At 35.5% G+C, this 17,811-nt stretch overlaps 1 protein-coding gene and 1 non-coding gene across 5 annotated transcripts; one reads left to right on the top strand and one right to left on the bottom strand.

Annotated features, from left to right (window-relative positions):
* Nucleotides 1-696: 696 nt before the first annotated feature.
* Nucleotides 697-16,342, top strand: LOC124299135 (glycerophosphocholine phosphodiesterase GPCPD1-like). Of its 4 annotated transcripts, none has more exons than XM_046752111.1 (14): nt 697-935; nt 9,430-9,566; nt 9,652-9,860; nt 10,166-10,335; nt 10,636-10,814; nt 11,095-11,229; nt 11,414-11,524; nt 13,236-13,389; nt 13,736-13,889; nt 13,991-14,216; nt 14,292-14,447; nt 14,585-15,012; nt 15,307-15,460; nt 15,539-16,342. In XM_046752111.1, the coding sequence occupies exons 2-14, from the start codon at nt 9,528-9,530 to the stop codon at nt 15,707-15,709; spliced, it is 2,286 nt and encodes a 761-aa protein (XP_046608067.1). In that variant the 5' UTR covers nt 697-935; nt 9,430-9,527; the 3' UTR covers nt 15,710-16,342. The 4 variants fall into 4 exon arrangements, with proteins under 4 accessions (XP_046608067.1, XP_046608068.1, XP_046608066.1 ...); XM_046752112.1 differs by lacking the exon at nt 697-935 and adding an exon at nt 7,200-7,476; XM_046752110.1 differs by lacking the exon at nt 697-935 and adding an exon at nt 7,200-7,512.
* LOC124299422 (small nucleolar RNA SNORD127) lies at nt 7,894-7,967 on the bottom strand. Its single transcript, XR_006907011.1, has one exon. It is a non-coding gene; the product is annotated as a small nucleolar RNA SNORD127 (small nucleolar RNA).
* Nucleotides 16,343-17,811: the final 1,469 nt, after the last annotated feature.

The following is a 17,811-nucleotide window of genomic DNA, read 5'->3' as shown; positions in this document are numbered from 1 at the left end:
TCTTTTTTTTTTCTAAAAAGATAATCCTCATCACGACTTTACTGTATCGAGATTACATACGTGGATGGACTGAAATATGAATCATATATCATACCGAACGTGTCCGTTGAATTGTAAAACAGAAAAATACGTATATAAGAAAACGATGATGCGATAGTAAGAATTTCGTGAGGCGATGAAAAATACAGTTTTTAATAAAAACACACGAAAACGAAATCGAGAAGTAAAATAAATCTGTTTTAAAATAACGACGCTCATTATGTAACTGCGTTACGCAAACACGAGCGAATCGCGTGTGTGACTAATGAATTTTTATTTTTTTTTTCAGTGCCAAGAACCGCGAAACATATATAATACCACTACATTCATACTTTTTATTTTATTCTCGTTTTTCTTTTCCTCACTTGTTTTCGTTCCTCAAAAATAATTCGTCAGAACGGTTCACCGTCCTCGATGGCACGATGCGATTCTCAAATCGTGGAGACACGTGTCGGTTCACTGTTACGCTTCCACATTCATCCTCCGTTCATTACCGAAACACTTTGCGCAACGCTGAAAGTCAGCTGATTCCGAGTCGCAGATCCTTTGTGCTCGCTGAGCAAACCACGAGGTTCGCAAACTGCCACGAACGTAGTTTGCACGGAATTGCCTATAGGCGCTATGTACTCCCCAGCAGTCCGTTGGCCAATTACAATCAGTCGCTTACCGACGCTTGGGCGAAGCGTTACTGCCGTGTCAATTTATTTGTTCCTTATTTTTCAATTCATTTCCCGCCAAAAGTATTTCCGACGAAGTATCCCTTTTGTTATTTCGCGCGTCGATTCTTACCTCGTTCGTTAATCCGTTGCAAATTATTCGTTTATTTGCGATCCGACGACCGTATTTTGCGCGATTGTTTTGCTAGATTCAATGGTTTTATGACACCCTGAAACGAGGTAAGGATTTAAATTTTTTTAAGTATTGTTCTGAGGTTTGATTGCTATTTTTTTTTTAATCGTTACAAGTTACGTTGAAAATGTGTTATTAAGGAGATGCTAAGATCCTTTTTTACCGACTGAGTTTAACCGGTTTACAGTTTTTGACAATTACTCAGAAACCGGCCTGCAAAATCGATTTTCCTACGTTTACTAGGCGGTCTAGGATATTTATGAAGTGCGAGTGCTACGAAATCATCAGTCTATAGAGCTTTAAAAAATATCGGGAAGCAGGATGAAGAAATTCTCTATAAATTCATGGACGAAGAAAGTTACTTTAATCACCAAGTCCCATACGGAGATTTTATTTACAAGTTTTGTTCGAGTGCACATTTATTATCTCTGCCTGATTACGAATATAATAGATATGTTAGCAAATTTCGTGTTGCATTTAGAATTGGCGTGAACTTTGATGATAAGTGTAATCTACGATCTACACGAGTATCAAGACGTGGGATCCTTTCTAAACGAAATTGGAATTCTGATACAACGATAAAAATTATACTCGAGTCAATTTAACTAAATTTGCATCTCGACTTTTCGTCATTCTGATATTCTTAACCCATTGATGCAGCTCGGATAGAAATCTATTTCAAGACTGATCGGTAATTAACGAAGAACCGTAATCAGGGTAATTAACGAGAAAAGATCGTAATCTGGTGAAAATTTCTACTTCTACAAAACTTTTACAGAAATCTGAACATTTCGTATTGTTTCGTACAAAATTGTAAATATGCATAGTTTTTCACGACGATTCGTTAATTTTCTTAAAAAATTGTAGCGTCCCGTAGATTCTTTACTGAAAAAATTCGAATTTTCATGAAAATTCACAAGTTTTTATGAGAAACTATACGCACTTACAATTTTTCGTACAAAACAAAATGTTACAATTTCACGAGCCTGAAGTTAGTAGCGTTAATGTATCGAAAGGTTGTAGCAAAAATGACTATTTTGCGCCTTTAGAATACCCGGAGAAGTTAAATTTTCAAAATCTGAATTTGTCGATGTCAGTTTACTAAATTTGAAGTTATCCTAAAGTTGCAAATTCACAACTTTTTCAAAATACGCATCACTAAAACAACGTTACAAACTTCGTAGAAATCATTTTCACCAGGGTACGTAAAACGTATCCATTTTACATACATTTCGCCTTTCCACCTCTTCTACTTTCAAAAATCGTTCTTTGTTTACTTCGACGAACCCAGAGATATATGTCAGAGTTTGGCGCGAGTCTCCGAAAATTCCCGTGATCGCCAAGCGGGAATATATTGTAGGTACATGTACAACGATGCTGAAAATCTACAATAATAGTACAATTGTATACGACCTACCTCTACGTATACCATATTCTTGATTATCTTATAGAATGATCGATCGTTTGTATTAGTGCATAATATATGCACACCACGCGTCGATTCTTCACAATATTACACGCACGTTTTCCTCTGAGCATTATTTATATTCTTACCAAGTTGTACAATCGATCGTGCCAACTGAATTCGAAGAAAATTATGTAACCAACATTCGTTTCGTTCCTTGTTTTCTCATTTTCGTTCTGTTTACATTCGATTAATAACGTTATAACAAAATCATTTTTAGTAAATGTGATTTCGGAATTTCGCTACGTTTATAATATTAGTAATAATACATGTATGATTCTGTATGAAAATATTACCAAATTTGAAGAACAATTCTTTTTTTTTTTTTCTCCTTTAACTGCCTTGCATATTAATTATTCGGCGTATTTATTAGTCCCACGACTGCAATGTAAACACCGTAAACATTAACCCGAATTTACAAGTTGCGAAATACGTGTATCGTAATATATTATACATGTTCATTTGTAAATGTAACATATGCATATACGAAGAACGGCATGTAAGTAAAGGGTGACCTTGTTAAAAATTATATACAGGTATAACTTTCACAGCGGTGTGTGCCAAGGGTGATTTCTATTCGTATATGCGGTATGTGTGTAGAAACGGCGTGTGTGGTTATTTTAATTATAAACAACCCAGATGGTATTCGAGAGATGAAAAACTACGTCGCATCTCTGTCTCTCTGTGCATAATGCACTTTGTCTTGCATGTATACATGTATACCGTACTTGTGCAGCATACTTTAACGTGGCTGTACGACATGCGCTTGTGTGTCAGGCATAAACTTTATGGCAAAGAATATTGCTGGGAAAATACGTTACAGCACACGTCTGAACTTTTATATGCACTCGATGTATTGCCAACGGGGTAATGAATATATAGATTAACCTTTACGACATTTTCAATTTTTATTCAGGCACTGCGGTAAAAGTTTAATTTTCAGAAAAGCTCCGCGAACTATTATAGGTACACGGTTTCGTTTCACGCATATTCATCGTGTAGATTCGAAAATAAAACGTTTGTTTCTTTCACACCACCCGATACATTGAAAGTTTATTGGCATCTTCCTCTTCCGTTTCTGCAACCCTCGTGTCGATTGTAATCATAATGTTGATAATAATGTGTCAGGAGTTAATCGACCCGCAAAAAGGAAGGGCGTAGGAAACTCGCGCAGACCCTTGGAGCGGCGATTTTATGCTGCTTAGCACAGTTATTTATAATATTGGTGATGAAGATACAGATTTAGACGTTAAAGAAACATTCCTACTGCAAAATCTGAAGCTTTTACCGTAAATTTCAGACACGTGGTGACTATGAAAAAATTTATCTTACGCCTCACGATATGGGAAAAAGTGATTTAGGAAAGCTGAAAGCAAAAATAATCGACGACATCGAGTCGTGGCAAGTTGAATTCGAACCTACGGTACTGATTATAATTTGAAATACGATATGTGACTAGGCATGCAAGACCGCGATTATCTGCGCATGAAAATTAATTTGTTGACGTGTGTGTTATATAACTAGCTGGTGATTCCTGCTACGACGATTACAACCAGTGCGAGTTATTTGCTACAAATAAACAACTTGGAACCGTGTGAATTCCCGGTAAAATTTTCCTTGGATATTCTTAGAAGAATCAGTACGTAAGAATTTCAGTTGAAAATCGTTTAAATGATGTTTAAAAAAAATAATGTCATTGCGTCTTTCGAAATTTTCTTCATAGGTACAGCGAAAACTTGAAATACAAACGACGAAATTGTCTGAGAAATTTTCCGACCTTTTCTACTGAAGCTAATTTTTGTTAAGAATGTCCTTGGACTTTCACTTTTATACAGGGTGGGACAGCAAAAACGGGACCGATTTGAAACGTGAATAAAATCTGAACGCGTTGGCCGATTTCTTCGAATCACAATTTCAGATGGAAATTGAGTCGAATATTCTTTGATAATAATTATTTTCAATCTCCCAGAAAATTTTTCAGCACTTATTTTTTCAAGAGCGTATATCTCAACAACCGATAAAGATTTTCCGGATTTTTAAATGCGAAACAATTGATTCGTTCTTCTACTTTTGAGAAAGAAGATAGTTTTCGAAAATCGATCGACACGTTTGAACTTTATTCACGTTTCAAATCGGTCCCGTTTTTTTTTTTTTTTTTTTTTTTCTGCTTATGGCGCACCCTATGTATGTCGTACACGCGTTGATGGATTCACGGTATATATAAAGGCTGACCATAACTGATCTTCCGGTACCTACGAGTAACCCTGCGTGCAATGAGTTACAACGCTTGTATCGTACGACGTTCATATACACATGCGAAGCCATGCTTCGAACTGTAATGGTAATAAAATGGCATATATATTCTGGTTGTTAGGGCCGTTGATACCATCGATCAGGTAGAAAAGTCAAGGCAAGAGTGTCACAAGGTCGATGTAAAATTCAGCATCTGGAGTCGCATATACCGCAGACCTACTGTAAGAAAAGTAATTTTCCGTCACGATTTCTTGGCTCGTACCTTTTTCAGTTCGCGCATTATTGAAGATTCCATTTCCGAATAGTCTCGTATCAATCTCGTGCAAAAGAGTTTTTACAGACACGCAGCAAAAGAACGCCTGTACGCAGGAAACTGATCTTACTTCCGATCCTTGGGTATTAATTTCAATCTAGTATTGCGCCTGAAAGATGAGCAGTTTTATTCACGCTTGTGACGCGGGTAGTACGCGATTAGGCGTGAAACACAAAAACATATGAGTTTGAAATCACCGAAAAACAAACAGTACAAAATCAATTATTACTTGCATTTTGAAGACGATTACTACCAAGTAGTGTTAGATATATATCCGAACATTCAATGGTAGCTTCACAAAGAACGAAGAAGTAGAATAGCATACGATGTTATTAGTGTTTACCTTTTCTCTTAACTTTTTCAATTGTCCGTTCTTTTTTGGATCAGTGCAATCTACTTCGTGCGTAACATGATAACATTACAGACAACTGATACGAATGTATTGCATATCGGAGATAAGATAAAGGCCAGGGCCTGTATTAGCTTGCCATGCCAAAAAGTGTTTGTCACCCGAAAGAAATAAATTTGTATTTTTGTGTAGGATAATTCATAAAGGTGATCTCTTTCTCGGACTCCACGTTAAGGAAACTGTTTTTCATACTTCTCAATAATGTTTTTCACGAAGCTGCAAGTATTATGAGCAGAGAATGTGGAAAACAGTTACTTTATTCCGAAAAAACAGATCAATTACAGTAAACGATATCTAATGCATTTTACGCTTGAATCGTGCGTACTTTTATGACGCAGCTGCAAGATACAACGATTCTCGACAGAATTATTGACGCTTATTTTTCATTTTCTTTACTCCGATAATATTGTGTAAGATACTGTTGATCACGATCAAGTCAATGAAAATACACCGCTCAAATCAAAACAGTAATTACTTTAAGAATTAATGGCAATTCTGTAAGCATGATTCTCAGGCTTTTATTTAGCTTTACGAAAAAATACAACACCTTGTACCTTTTGACATGTATTGTCATGCGGTGACGTACATACATGTGTGTAATTCAAACAGAACTCTGCTCCGGAGCTCACGCTCTTTGTTTTTGTACTCACATTCAGTTACAGAGTCTCGAACGATTTACGGCCCGTAATCATTGCAAAATAATTTAAGTAATTCTACAGTTGACATACTTTATTTTAAAATTATCTGATTAAAAAGAAATTAGAAACAATTTTTATGCACCTTACACATTTGAAATTTGAAACATATATTTACGCACGTTAGTTTTTTAGATTTCCATTGAATTAAAACACTTTATTACAGTCTTTAGGCATGAGAAAACAATTTATTCAAGTATGAAATCCTTAAAATGCTTGATTCGTTACAAGCAAAACAATATTTATTTTTGAAAAAAATTTGAAAACGAAAATTAATAGTATATTACACAGAGACTTTTTACGGTAAAACGAAACAGAGTAAAATCAAAACCCATGAAGCAATTAATACACTTCAGTCATTTGGAATGCATGCCCGGAAGCAATTGCAGAGTGTTTTCTTTCGTTATAATCTCCAGTGCATAAGTGTAAGTTGATCATCCATTGGAAGTTGCCATGAAAATCAAGCTTAAATTCTGGTCTACAAATATTGGTTCATTAATATTAGTAGTGAGCGCCATTTAGTTGCATGGGAATCGCTGATTGATCGAATTAGGAAATTTGATTTTAGTCCTCCGTTCAAGAATAGCATCCAACGAGTATAGCGTTCCAATAACCAATCTTGTGTCTGGTTTTATAAGTCATATTCAAAATTTAACACCTTACCACATATAAAACCATATTTGATTGTTTAGCTGCTAAAGTTTATAATTTTTTTTAGAATGTTAAAAGATTTTTTTTTCAAAACCAACTTTAGGTACTAATTGTCAACGTGTCAAATGTTCATTCTTTAATCGTTTGATCCATGGTTTAATAGAATTTTTTCATTTTCGGAGGTCTTAATCGACGAGAACGGGTTGTTTCTCATCCATATTTCCTCACAGACGTTCATTTCTCTCGACGAGCAAAATTTGGCGGACCCAATTATATATATATTTTTTTTCACCTTCCACTTCAAATACGAACGGACATCCGTCGATATCAAGTTGAAAAGTGACTCGGTAGAGCGGTGAAATTAATTTTTTTCAAACGCCCTGTAGATCCGTTCATTTCTAGGATTCAATTGTTCTGTAAAACCGGATTTTCAAATCATTCGAAACGATCGAAGCGCGCTCTGTGCGTTCTGTTAGAAAGAACTGCGGCCAAAGCGATGGTTCTATTTATCTAATGCGGTAGTATTGCGGCAGTTGCCAGTCCTGTAAGTTGACTGTGGTAGTCAAGACACAGCAACAGCGTACGCGAGGCAGGTGAATGTGTGCTGATGAATTGGTCAAAGAATTCGCCAGTAGATTCATTCCTTCATGGTTTTAAAACCATCCGTGGGCTCATTGTAAAGCGGAAGTGAGAGCTCGAATTGTGTGAAAGCGATTGAAGGTGACTGATTCTTGCTGAGAGCGATGGCTTGTTCGAGAAAACGCGAAAACCCGCTGTCTTGGATCTCGACTAAATAATCAAGGTGAACTGAAACGACATCAATCTCTTGTATGAAAAAGTGAGTTTACGCTGTTTATAATTGCTTCCCAATTTTTATTCGATGAGTAATCTTCACCGTCAGCCTTCCTTTGTTTTCTCCGAAACGTCACGCAGAAATTTAATGGTGAACTAAACTACCGTTCTAGACACTAGAGCTGTTCTTTGTGCATAATATTGCAGAACCAGAATTTCGCTCGATGTTCGATATCCCATCTTCTCTCTAATTTAGCAAATTTTAGTCAATTACTTTTGTGTGAGAAAATGTTCGATTCTGGCCACATGACTCGAATCACATGATCGTTGCGTGATTTGTTCACTTTTGTTCACTTTAGTGCTTTTCCGTCACTATTATGGTTTTCGGTCCGTGTGTTGCTATCCAGTATGCATTGATAATGAATCATGGTAACAGATTACTGCCTTGATTTCGTAATAAAAATTTATGCTTACTTATCAAATTTCTCATCACTGTCACCAAAGTGATGAACAAACTTTTTACTCATCAGATGTCAATTGTATTTGATCTGTTACGGCATTGCTATGATAAAAATTCATATCTGTGATGGCTGATGGCAATATTGTAGATATTCCTCTTTAATTTGTATTAAAATTTCATCAAGAGCTGTACGTAGTTTACGGTACCAGTTTGCATGTACTTTGTTTTTATTCTCGCTGTACAATCCAAAAGTTGCTCAATTTTATGCCTATCAAACAATGCTGAAAAATAGACAAAAGTATAGATTTCAAAATTAGAAACAGCTGATGAACAACGGCTCAAAAAAAGAAGAACTCGAGAAGCCTCTCTAGTCGTTAGAGATCAAGTTAAAAATATGCAGAGAGTCATCGAAATGAAAAAGCAACTGGATACATTGTAAAATAATAAACGAGAAAACTTGTGCAAATATTTGACTTCACAAAATGAAAACTGTAGAATGACTTATGCAAGGATTCAAATATCAGAAAAAAAAGAAAACAAGCCAACTGCTTGCATTACGATGTATAAGATTTACATAAGAATGCCCGAATGGCTTTTTAAAGTATTCGAATATGAACGATAACAGAATAAAAGAAAGGTACTAAGAATTATGTTGGAACGATTAAAGAGTACGTCTTGAACTGTAAAACATTATTAATATGAATATACACTACAATTGTGTGTACGAAACTGATAAGTATTGCGAATAATCTCTTAGTTGTCGGATGATAAATGAAAAGTGTTTTGTTACTTTTACATTTGTCAATATGTTTATTTTTCTCGGGTAGATGTATTACAATTTTTCATTTCATGTAAATATGTTGCACAGATGCTTCAAGCCTCGGCTCAGCAAAAATTTTTTTATTTCCACGTATTCCGTGTCCTTTGTGTTATACCGAACTTGTCTTGTATTTCTTTCTCGCTACATGGTTATATTTTCATTTGTTATAGGTTTCTCTGTTTGACTCTCTTGAATGTAATTTATTCTTTCACCACACTGACCAATTATTTAACATATACAGATTTCTAAGGAGGGTCTCCCCAGTTAGAGTCGAAACGTCAACTCAAATTGAGTGCCCTTTATTATTGACTGTCTATACCGAGAACGTCTTTACATTATATTTTAATAATGGAAAGTTTTCTGAAAAGTTGATTATCCTTGTAATACAATCGACAAAAATGACTTGCATAACTGCAAACCGTAGAATCTTTCACGAATATGTGAATCATCTGAATATGTGACTTAGATTTTTATTACTGATAATTGAAGAATGACAAAGAAAAGGTAGTACAATAAAATAAATGAAAGAAACCAGAGTACGTGTTTAACCATGAAAAATAGACTGGCATTTGGCAGCAAACCTCGAATGACTTGACAAAAATACAATTGATTTAAAGAAAACAAACAAAAAAAATATAAGGAATACCGCAGTAGCACTAAAATGCAGCGAATGTGGTTTTTAGAGAGCGAAGAAGATCGGGAGCTGAGGCGTCTTTGGAGGCCAAGGAGCGCCGAGGAAAGTGAACGAGAGGTTGACGCTGTAGACTTGGAAACAATCACGATGAAGGGTGCAAAGCGAGATTGGATCTTCAGGGTGCAGGTGCTGAAATTTTTCTGTATAGTAATACGGGAAAATGGGGTGGGACTCGATTATGAAAATGACATTTTCCAACATGATTCCGTAGGTGTCGAACCTTGAGAAAAATGAATTGGTCTATGTCGTTGGTAATCTGCCGGAACTGGGTGCCTGGAATCATAATCAAGCCATTCAATTACCCAGAGAGTTAACGGCCGGTGACGCTGCTATGTTTGATACAAACAACAGTTCCTACCACATTGAACACGGAGACGAGCGCGAAAGCATCGCCGGAAGCATGTTTGACAACAGAGACGAGTGAGTTCTATGTGCAACGTAGCTATTTAAAACAAATATCTTTTAAACTCAGCTCTATGATTGCTTGGAAAAACTGTTACAATTGGACACCTCTTACTACACAAACTTTCTTTCTCCAAATAAGATTTTTTTCAACAATTCAAACTTGTAAAACTCCAAATTTTTGAGACGTAGCCAAGTTTTATAGTGAAATTTGTTGGATATTATTAATTCCTCAATATACACCCTCTTTAATGGGCAATAGAGCTGTGCATAAATGTGTTACAGCAAGTTAAATATTTAATGAGAAAAAAATTGATTCACAGTGAAGCTCCTGTCTATTCTCAAACCATTTGTCTGCCAACTGACGTCGATGTGGAGTTTCGTTACTTCATAGCTGTTGTATGCCAGCCAAACGGCACTAAGAATCCTGCTAAAACTTTGATTATACGGAAATGGGAAACCCACATGACTCCTAGACTGATTAAAAAGAATGGTGAGGCTCTACCAAAGATTTTTATTTGAATGAACTTGAGAGGGATTTCTTTGGTTGTTTTTGACGCTCTTGTTATGTCGTTGTTTTTAGCATTATATCAATAATGCGAAAATAGTTTCAGCTTAGTGACTTGTTGGATTAATCAAATTTAAATTTGTAATGTTTATCAACAGAGGCCATGCATCTTTGTGAAGAATAGTTTTTCCAAAAATACAAACTTTTGAATTCTCAAAATCAGATCCTTTCCAGCCTCCTTTACAATTAATTAAGGACTAATTAGCATCATATTTTCTCTCACAGCACCGAGCAACTTTTCTGCTGACGTGAACATTACTCCAGACAAATTTGGCTTCAATAATGGATATTTCAAAGTTGAAAGAGGCTGGCTCACTGATGAAACTGTTATTCAGTTCAAGATCTTCAACAGTCCTCTTAAATTATGGAAAGAACGGTTACACAACAAGAAGGTTTACATCAAGGTACAACGTACAAGCTAGGCTTCACAATTTATTTATTTTTTACTACCAAGGTCACCATACTTTTCAAGCAGTGTGTCAAATTTTTATGAAAGGTAAATACTTAATCTTTATCTGACCTCAACCATTGACTACTCAGAGCAGTATGATTAAATTTTAAGACTCATTTCGAGTTTCAATATCACGTGCTCAGGTTATGAAATGTTTTTCATATTCATAAGGGCCATTATATTATTGCTTATCGTGAAAAGGTATGAATATACAAGGCAATATTCTGTTTCAGATGACTCCAGTGAACCTAATGAAACACAATTCGTTGGAGCTTCAGCAGTTGGGTGGAGATTGCGTTGAGGACAGTCTCTCTATGGACACACAAGATATCGTTGAGCAGCCGCCAACCAGCGTCACTGAAATTTGCGTAGGTATTTTATACAACATATGACAGTGAAAATCACGTTTGCATATTTTGCCAATTTAGGTTTTACGTGAGGATACCTGTAAAGCCTTGGCAACATAAGACTTGAAATGCTGAAAAATATGAAGCACGTGCTTCTGCGAAATGAAAAACTGCGTTGTTTACAAGTCATATTTTCTGCTCACAGGTTTTGAACGATGAGGACGTGTGCTTTAAGTACCAGGATCAATTTGGTCATGCTTACCGCGATGAGGAATTCATCGTCTTCAATGTAGCTGTCAGATATCCTGAAACAATTGTAAGTAACTCGCCATGTCCGAAGGTTGATAACAAAGTGCTTTGACAACAGGATGATAAGCCATGCTTTGTTATACTTAGCTTCTCTGCGTACGTTGGGTTTGGCAAAGAATCATACATGCTTATCCCATTTTACTATGTATAAACATTGCTGTTTCTTTGGTATTTTAAACCACAATACGATTTCCCAGCTACATTTTCACCTGCAGAGCAGCTATAACCGGCAGCATGGTGGCAATTCACACGCCGATATTAATTAATATAGATATCACACACCATTGACCATATTGTCTGAGATTTCAGCAGGCTATTGAGATTTGAGCCTTCTTCCAGGCTTCAGTGAAAGTATCGGTTATAACATCAAGAACTCTGCTTTATAAAAGATAATTAAACTTGTTAAGTGCAGCTCTTGCCTTGGTGGGCAGACGATGATGATGACCTCTATTTCTTCGACTATCTCATCGGCACATGAAGAACTCGAACTTCTGTTTGATCAAATAGTGCTGTGAACTGGTCCCAGCGATGATAAGATGCTGTCTGATGCTCAGCTACTATGCATCTGTGTCATGTGACATCACGTCGAGATATGACGGTCTTGATAGTCGTTTTCCTAGTTGATCCTTCACTCCCGTCCCACCCCGTGCCTCAAGCTGCTCACAGATTATTGAAAAACTCATTTTTCAAATTTGTTTATTTCAGTCTTATTAGTGTTTTTAACATTTCGTTACTCGTCTTTCGAAATGTACGTACATTCCTTGGATATCTTTCATATATCCAGATGACCTTATACGTTAATCAATGCAAATTTTATAGTATGAGGTGACAATGTTGCGTGAAATTTGTTCAGGAATAATTGTATCGGTAGTTTTGATTTTCTTTTTTTTTTTTTTTTATTCTCAGTATTTAAGGAGGCCAGTTTTTCTTGCAGCTATTCCATAGTCTCCCATAAATGTTACGATATCAATGCTGTCGCATCTCATAATCATCTGTGCGCGTGAAAAATGGTGAGAGCCCCGTCACTCCTATACCTTATCGCGTAGCGTGTTATAAATTGGTTTTTTTAGCTGTGTGATCAACTCGGACCAAACGTACGTGGCAACTTCTATCTCCCAGTAAAGTGTGGCCAGATTGAAACTTGGAATATATCATATCATTGCGCATCGCTTAAAAATTTTCTAAATTCAGTGATGACAGATTGTTCGCCGGCAGGCAGATATTGCAGATATTGCATATATCAAGTTTGCCCGTTCTGTAATAATTATCTACTGCTACTACTGTTACTGTTATGCTATTATTAACATTATCATTATTGTTGTTATTATTATTATTATTATTTCTATTTTTGCAAACATCGACTATCAAGTAAAGCGGTAATAATCTGCCCACTGAATACATATTTATGTACAAAATAATATACAAACTATGAAATACGTACACGTATTTTAGAAAAGAGGTGTATTTTGTTCCAATCATAATGGTTTAATAATATTTGCACGTCTTACTATATGGTGGTATTTTTTATTCATTTTTTTTTCTGAATATTGAAAAGCACGTGTCAGATTACCCGACTGCAGGTGAAATGTCTTCTTACGTATCGTGTCATAAGCAATACACCCTACAGGAGAGTTGAACATTTGCGGAACCAGTATTTATTGTTGATTTCGGTTAATAAACTTGTGCATTACTCATACGTTTAATTTTTCTCATTTCAGGCATACCTTGTTGACTATTACGCATACAGTTCAAGGATTTTCCCTGGGGAGCCACCAAATCACATTGGTTTCAGCTACATCTTGCCTAGCACCGTTCAAGCCAGTGTTGGACTGCTCACTGTACCAATTACCAGCAACAAGCATAGACCTATAGGTAATTTTTCCGATAGATTCATTGTTTGTTATTGTTGACTTGTTCACAAACTATTTCATTTAGTTATAATATGCACCTTTCCATGCTAACTGAGCCACTCTGAACATTAGATTTTGTAGCAATTTCTGAGAATTGGAATGCACTTCAAAATATTACCAAGAAAGAGGAATTAATTCGTAATGTATTTATGCAAATTTATTTACTCTATTCGCCAATAATAAAAATGTCAGTTGAGAAAATTATTCTCCAAAGGGTGAAAACGAGGATAAAAAATTTATTACATAATTTTAAAGAGACAAAAAGTTTAAAATGAAGAATAAAGACGTTGGTTTTATTTGTATTTAAGGTCAGTTAACTATTGAGTATGTGCGCATAAACCCAATACCTGATTATCCATGGGATATGAGTATTTCATACGCAAAGCACTGGGAGCAGAGGTGGTCAGGTCTTGACGTCGGGCACAGAGGACTCGGTACTTCGTTTAAGTTTGAAATGAAAAAGTAAGTATCCGAGTATACAATAAATGGTCAACTGTTCGTTCTGCTTTGAATATTTTTCAAATTGGTGTTTAAAATGACGAATCTTTAATTATTTATTATAGTTGTGCAAATGTCAGAGAAAACACCATTGCGTCCTTGAAAACTGCAGCTGATCATGGTGCTGACATGGTCGAATTTGACGTTCAGCTATCAAAAGACCTCATTCCAGTAATATATCATGATTTTTATGTGTCCATATCTCTCAAACGTAAAAAGCAGATTGAAGCGATGGATATGCTTGAGATACCTGTCAAGGATCTCACTTTGGAACAGTTGCACCTCTTGAAGGTAGGAGTAGACCAGAGAATTGTACTAGAAAATATACGTAGATTTGAAAATTGAACGTTGAGTATAATATTTCAGGTTTATCATCTTGCCGAAGGAAGGGAAAAGAACCCAAGATTTTTCGACGAGGATCTAGAGGACCATCAACCTTTCCCAACCCTGAAAACGGTTTTTCAAGAGCTAGAACCTCATGTTGGATGTAATGTCGAAATTAAGTGGAACATGCAGTTGAAGGTAAGCTGCTAAGCACAAATTTGGATTATATAACCCAATATGAAAAAATACCAATTACGTCGTTGACAAAAATATTGATCTGTGCGGAATATGCTTATACGCATTCTTCATTTCGATATTGTTATTTTTTATTACAGGATGGTACATTCGAACTAAATCATCCATTTGACCTGAATCTGTACCTAGACATAATAATCAAGGTGGTTTTGGAGTACGGTGCAAATAGAAAGATAGTTTTCTCAAGTTTTAACCCAGACATATGCATGATGATTAGACTGAAGCAAAACAAGTACCCTGTAGTTTTTCTTACTCAAGGAATTACTTTGAAATACCCAACGTACCACGATCTCAGGTGTCAAACAATACCCATGGCAATGAAACATGCACTAGCGGCGGATATACTTGGGATAAATGTACACACCGAAGATATTTTAAGGGATCCTTCACAAGTTAAACTAGTCAAAGATGCTGGCCTAATTATATTCTGCTGGGGTGATGACAATAATGATAAAGACACCATCCAGAATCTGAAAAAACTTGGTCTACATGCTGTTATTTACGACAAGTACGTGATCAAAACACTTTTCTGTCACCTTCATATAGTTATTATTCGCATAATTTGAGGTCTAAGTTCAGTCGCTTTGGAAAGGTATTGAAATACGTTATGACAGCAAAGAAAAAAAAAAATTAAAAATCTTGTAACAAGTACTGAATGAAATTTCCTAGAAAATTTTATAAATTCTTAGAAGTGTCAAAACTTTTGTGTAACTCAAAATCGAAGAGGGCAAAAACTTGCTAAATTATGTAAATCTGTTCATTACCGTTTTTTATAAGAAAAAATTTTGAAACTCTGTAACAGGATCGACGAATACAACCAAAAGGAAGTCAAGGAGAGCATCTTTTTGGTAGATGCAAGGGAAAGTGAAAAGGCACTGATTGCATTGGCCCATTGTAGTCAGACTTGTGGTCCGCCTCAGCTACCACCAGCATCTGCACCAAACTCTACTGAAAAGGTAAGAAAAAACGTGAACAAAAGCTTATGCCGTGGTCTATTTGAAGTGAAGCTAATCCCAACTTATAATTTCTTACAGGGTTATTTCCTGGAATTGGAGAAGACTAGGAATTTAGTAGTGACTGCGTCGACTGCCACCTCACTGGGTTCGCTTGCTAAGAATAGTATTGGTGGAGACAGTGTTTATCCGATAAAAAATATCACTGTGAATGATTGCAGCGATGATGATGCTGCGACGGATTGTCTTTGATGCTTCTGTTTTGGAAAAACATTCGCGTGGTCATTTTTATCACGCTTAGCTAGAACGCCGTCCTCTGAAGACGCGCGAAAATTTCACTAACAACTTTTTTTAACGCAACTTTTACGGATATATGAATTAATTTTTAGTGGTCACGACATTCATACAATTATCGAGTACGGGATGTCAGCGATCCTCAAAAGTATCGTATCTTATTTGGAGCGTTAAATTGTACGAAACAGTAAAAGTGTTTTATTTTACTATTATTTTTTCATTTTATTCGGATGTTACTATTTTTGCAACGTCATACTCTTTATTCGATTCGGGACATATAGCCCACAAATACTCTCACTTGGCTCACTGACCACAAGGATGTAATATAATTATGCTTCACGTAAGAATTTTAAATGTAGTGAGGAATTTGCTCTCATTTGTACCGGCGGTGCCGCGACACAAAGCGCATATCCTTTTCATCCTATAACGATTCATATTTATTAATCCTTGTAGCTTTGAGCGTGGCATTGTTTTGTGGCTCATTGTCAGGTGCTCCCGGTATCTATGTCCAGCTTCATGAATTTATTGACACTTAATGGCGTATCCGTAGGATTGCAAAAGGACGAAATATACGTATTCGAGTAATGGAAATGGGAATTTTTTTAACCAAATAAGCGATTAATTAATCATGTGAACATACTGTGATGCCTACTACGTTTAGATTTCGGTATTTCTATAAGTGTTTCCTTACAGTTCGGAATACCTCATTAAATTCCGGTATCCTTGCCTGTACCTTTTAAGTAAAGAAAAGCATCGTTAAACAAAAAATGGTAAACTAGTGTAGACATATTTTTAAATACACACGTTCACTCCTTTTATTACAATAAGTTGTATATTATTCCATACCGTTTCCATTATTAACGTCGTAAATATTTCATCCTAATTTATGGTATAAAAAATGCACCAGTGATTTTATCCACGTAACATAAAATATTACAAAAATGTTTGAAAAAGGTTCAATTTAATATGTTTAATTTGACATGTTCCAACTGAAGTGTATTCGCGAGCATTCAAGCATTTTTGAAATGAATAGAACGATCTTGAAAATAACTGAATATTTATATAAGTTGTGGACAAAGCATTCCTAGATTATTATTCTGCTAGGCAAAACCTTATACATATGGGACATTCTATGTCACATCTGACCTCCGATTTAGCTTGTGATTTTTTACATCATTGTTTTCATTCTTGAAGGCAATAACTTTTTTCGAAATTTTTCCAATCGATTTGAATTAACTACAATATTTGAAAACTTTTATATCGACCGACACAGTGAAAAAATCTGAAACAATTCTGAAAAATCATGTGCCAGATATCAAAATTTGTGAGCCTTGAGCTGGAGTAGACTTTCATATTTATTCAAGCTTGGTTGGAAAGAAATTTTTTTTAAATTAGAAGAAAACTTCAATTTATCATGGGCGGTTTAATCAAATATTTCCATATGCAATACTGGATTTTTGACAATTTTTTCAGTTTTTTTCCAGACTAATTAATTATTTGCAATCACTTTTTCATTCCTATTAATGATCATATCAACGGTTCTTCAATGCTAGCACTGTATACCGTTTCTACGGAAATCTCGTACGGACATCTAAATACAGTATCAATCAGTACTCAGTATAAGAGGACACAGTAGTAGCAAAACATCACTTGTGCCGACATATACTGTATATCAACCGCTTTATTTTATTCGAATTGACAGCTATTCAGCAGCACAGCAGCATACGAAATTATGTTAACGTATGTATGTATGTTCATCGCGTGTCAACAGTGCGGTCTATTTGAATTTGGTGTTACTTTGAAACTTGCGTTAGCGTTTGCGTTGACTATATATCCTCAGTCAACGTATTTGTGGTATCATCGACCGATAAAATCCAGCGTAAAAGATTAGCTATCTAATTCTATTTCATAATACTATAATGTATATAACGAATAACTATTTCACAAATAATATTTATACTAATTTAATAAATGAATAATAAATATGATACTGCAATGAATAAATAGAAATAAATATTTAACAAATAACGTGTAACGAAGAATAACATACTTTTTACGCT

This window comes from Neodiprion virginianus, chromosome 2 (genome assembly GCF_021901495.1).
Source record: "Neodiprion virginianus isolate iyNeoVirg1 chromosome 2, iyNeoVirg1.1, whole genome shotgun sequence".
Taxonomy (NCBI): Eukaryota; Metazoa; Arthropoda; class Insecta; order Hymenoptera; family Diprionidae; genus Neodiprion; species Neodiprion virginianus.
This window is presented reverse-complemented; position numbering and strand designations above follow the sequence as displayed.

Excerpts from the sequence above, each read along its gene's own strand:
- LOC124299135 (XM_046752109.1), top strand. The coding sequence starts at position 9,408 with ATGCAGCGAATGTGGTTTTTAGAGAGCGAAGAAGATCGGGAGCTGAGG. Across the intron at positions 10,336-10,635 it reads TAGACTGATTAAAAAGAATG|CACCGAGCAACTTTTCTGCT; the intron begins GTGAGGCTCTAC and ends TTTCTCTCACAG. Across the intron at positions 14,448-14,584 it reads AGTGGAACATGCAGTTGAAG|GATGGTACATTCGAACTAAA; the intron begins GTAAGCTGCTAA and ends TTTTTATTACAG.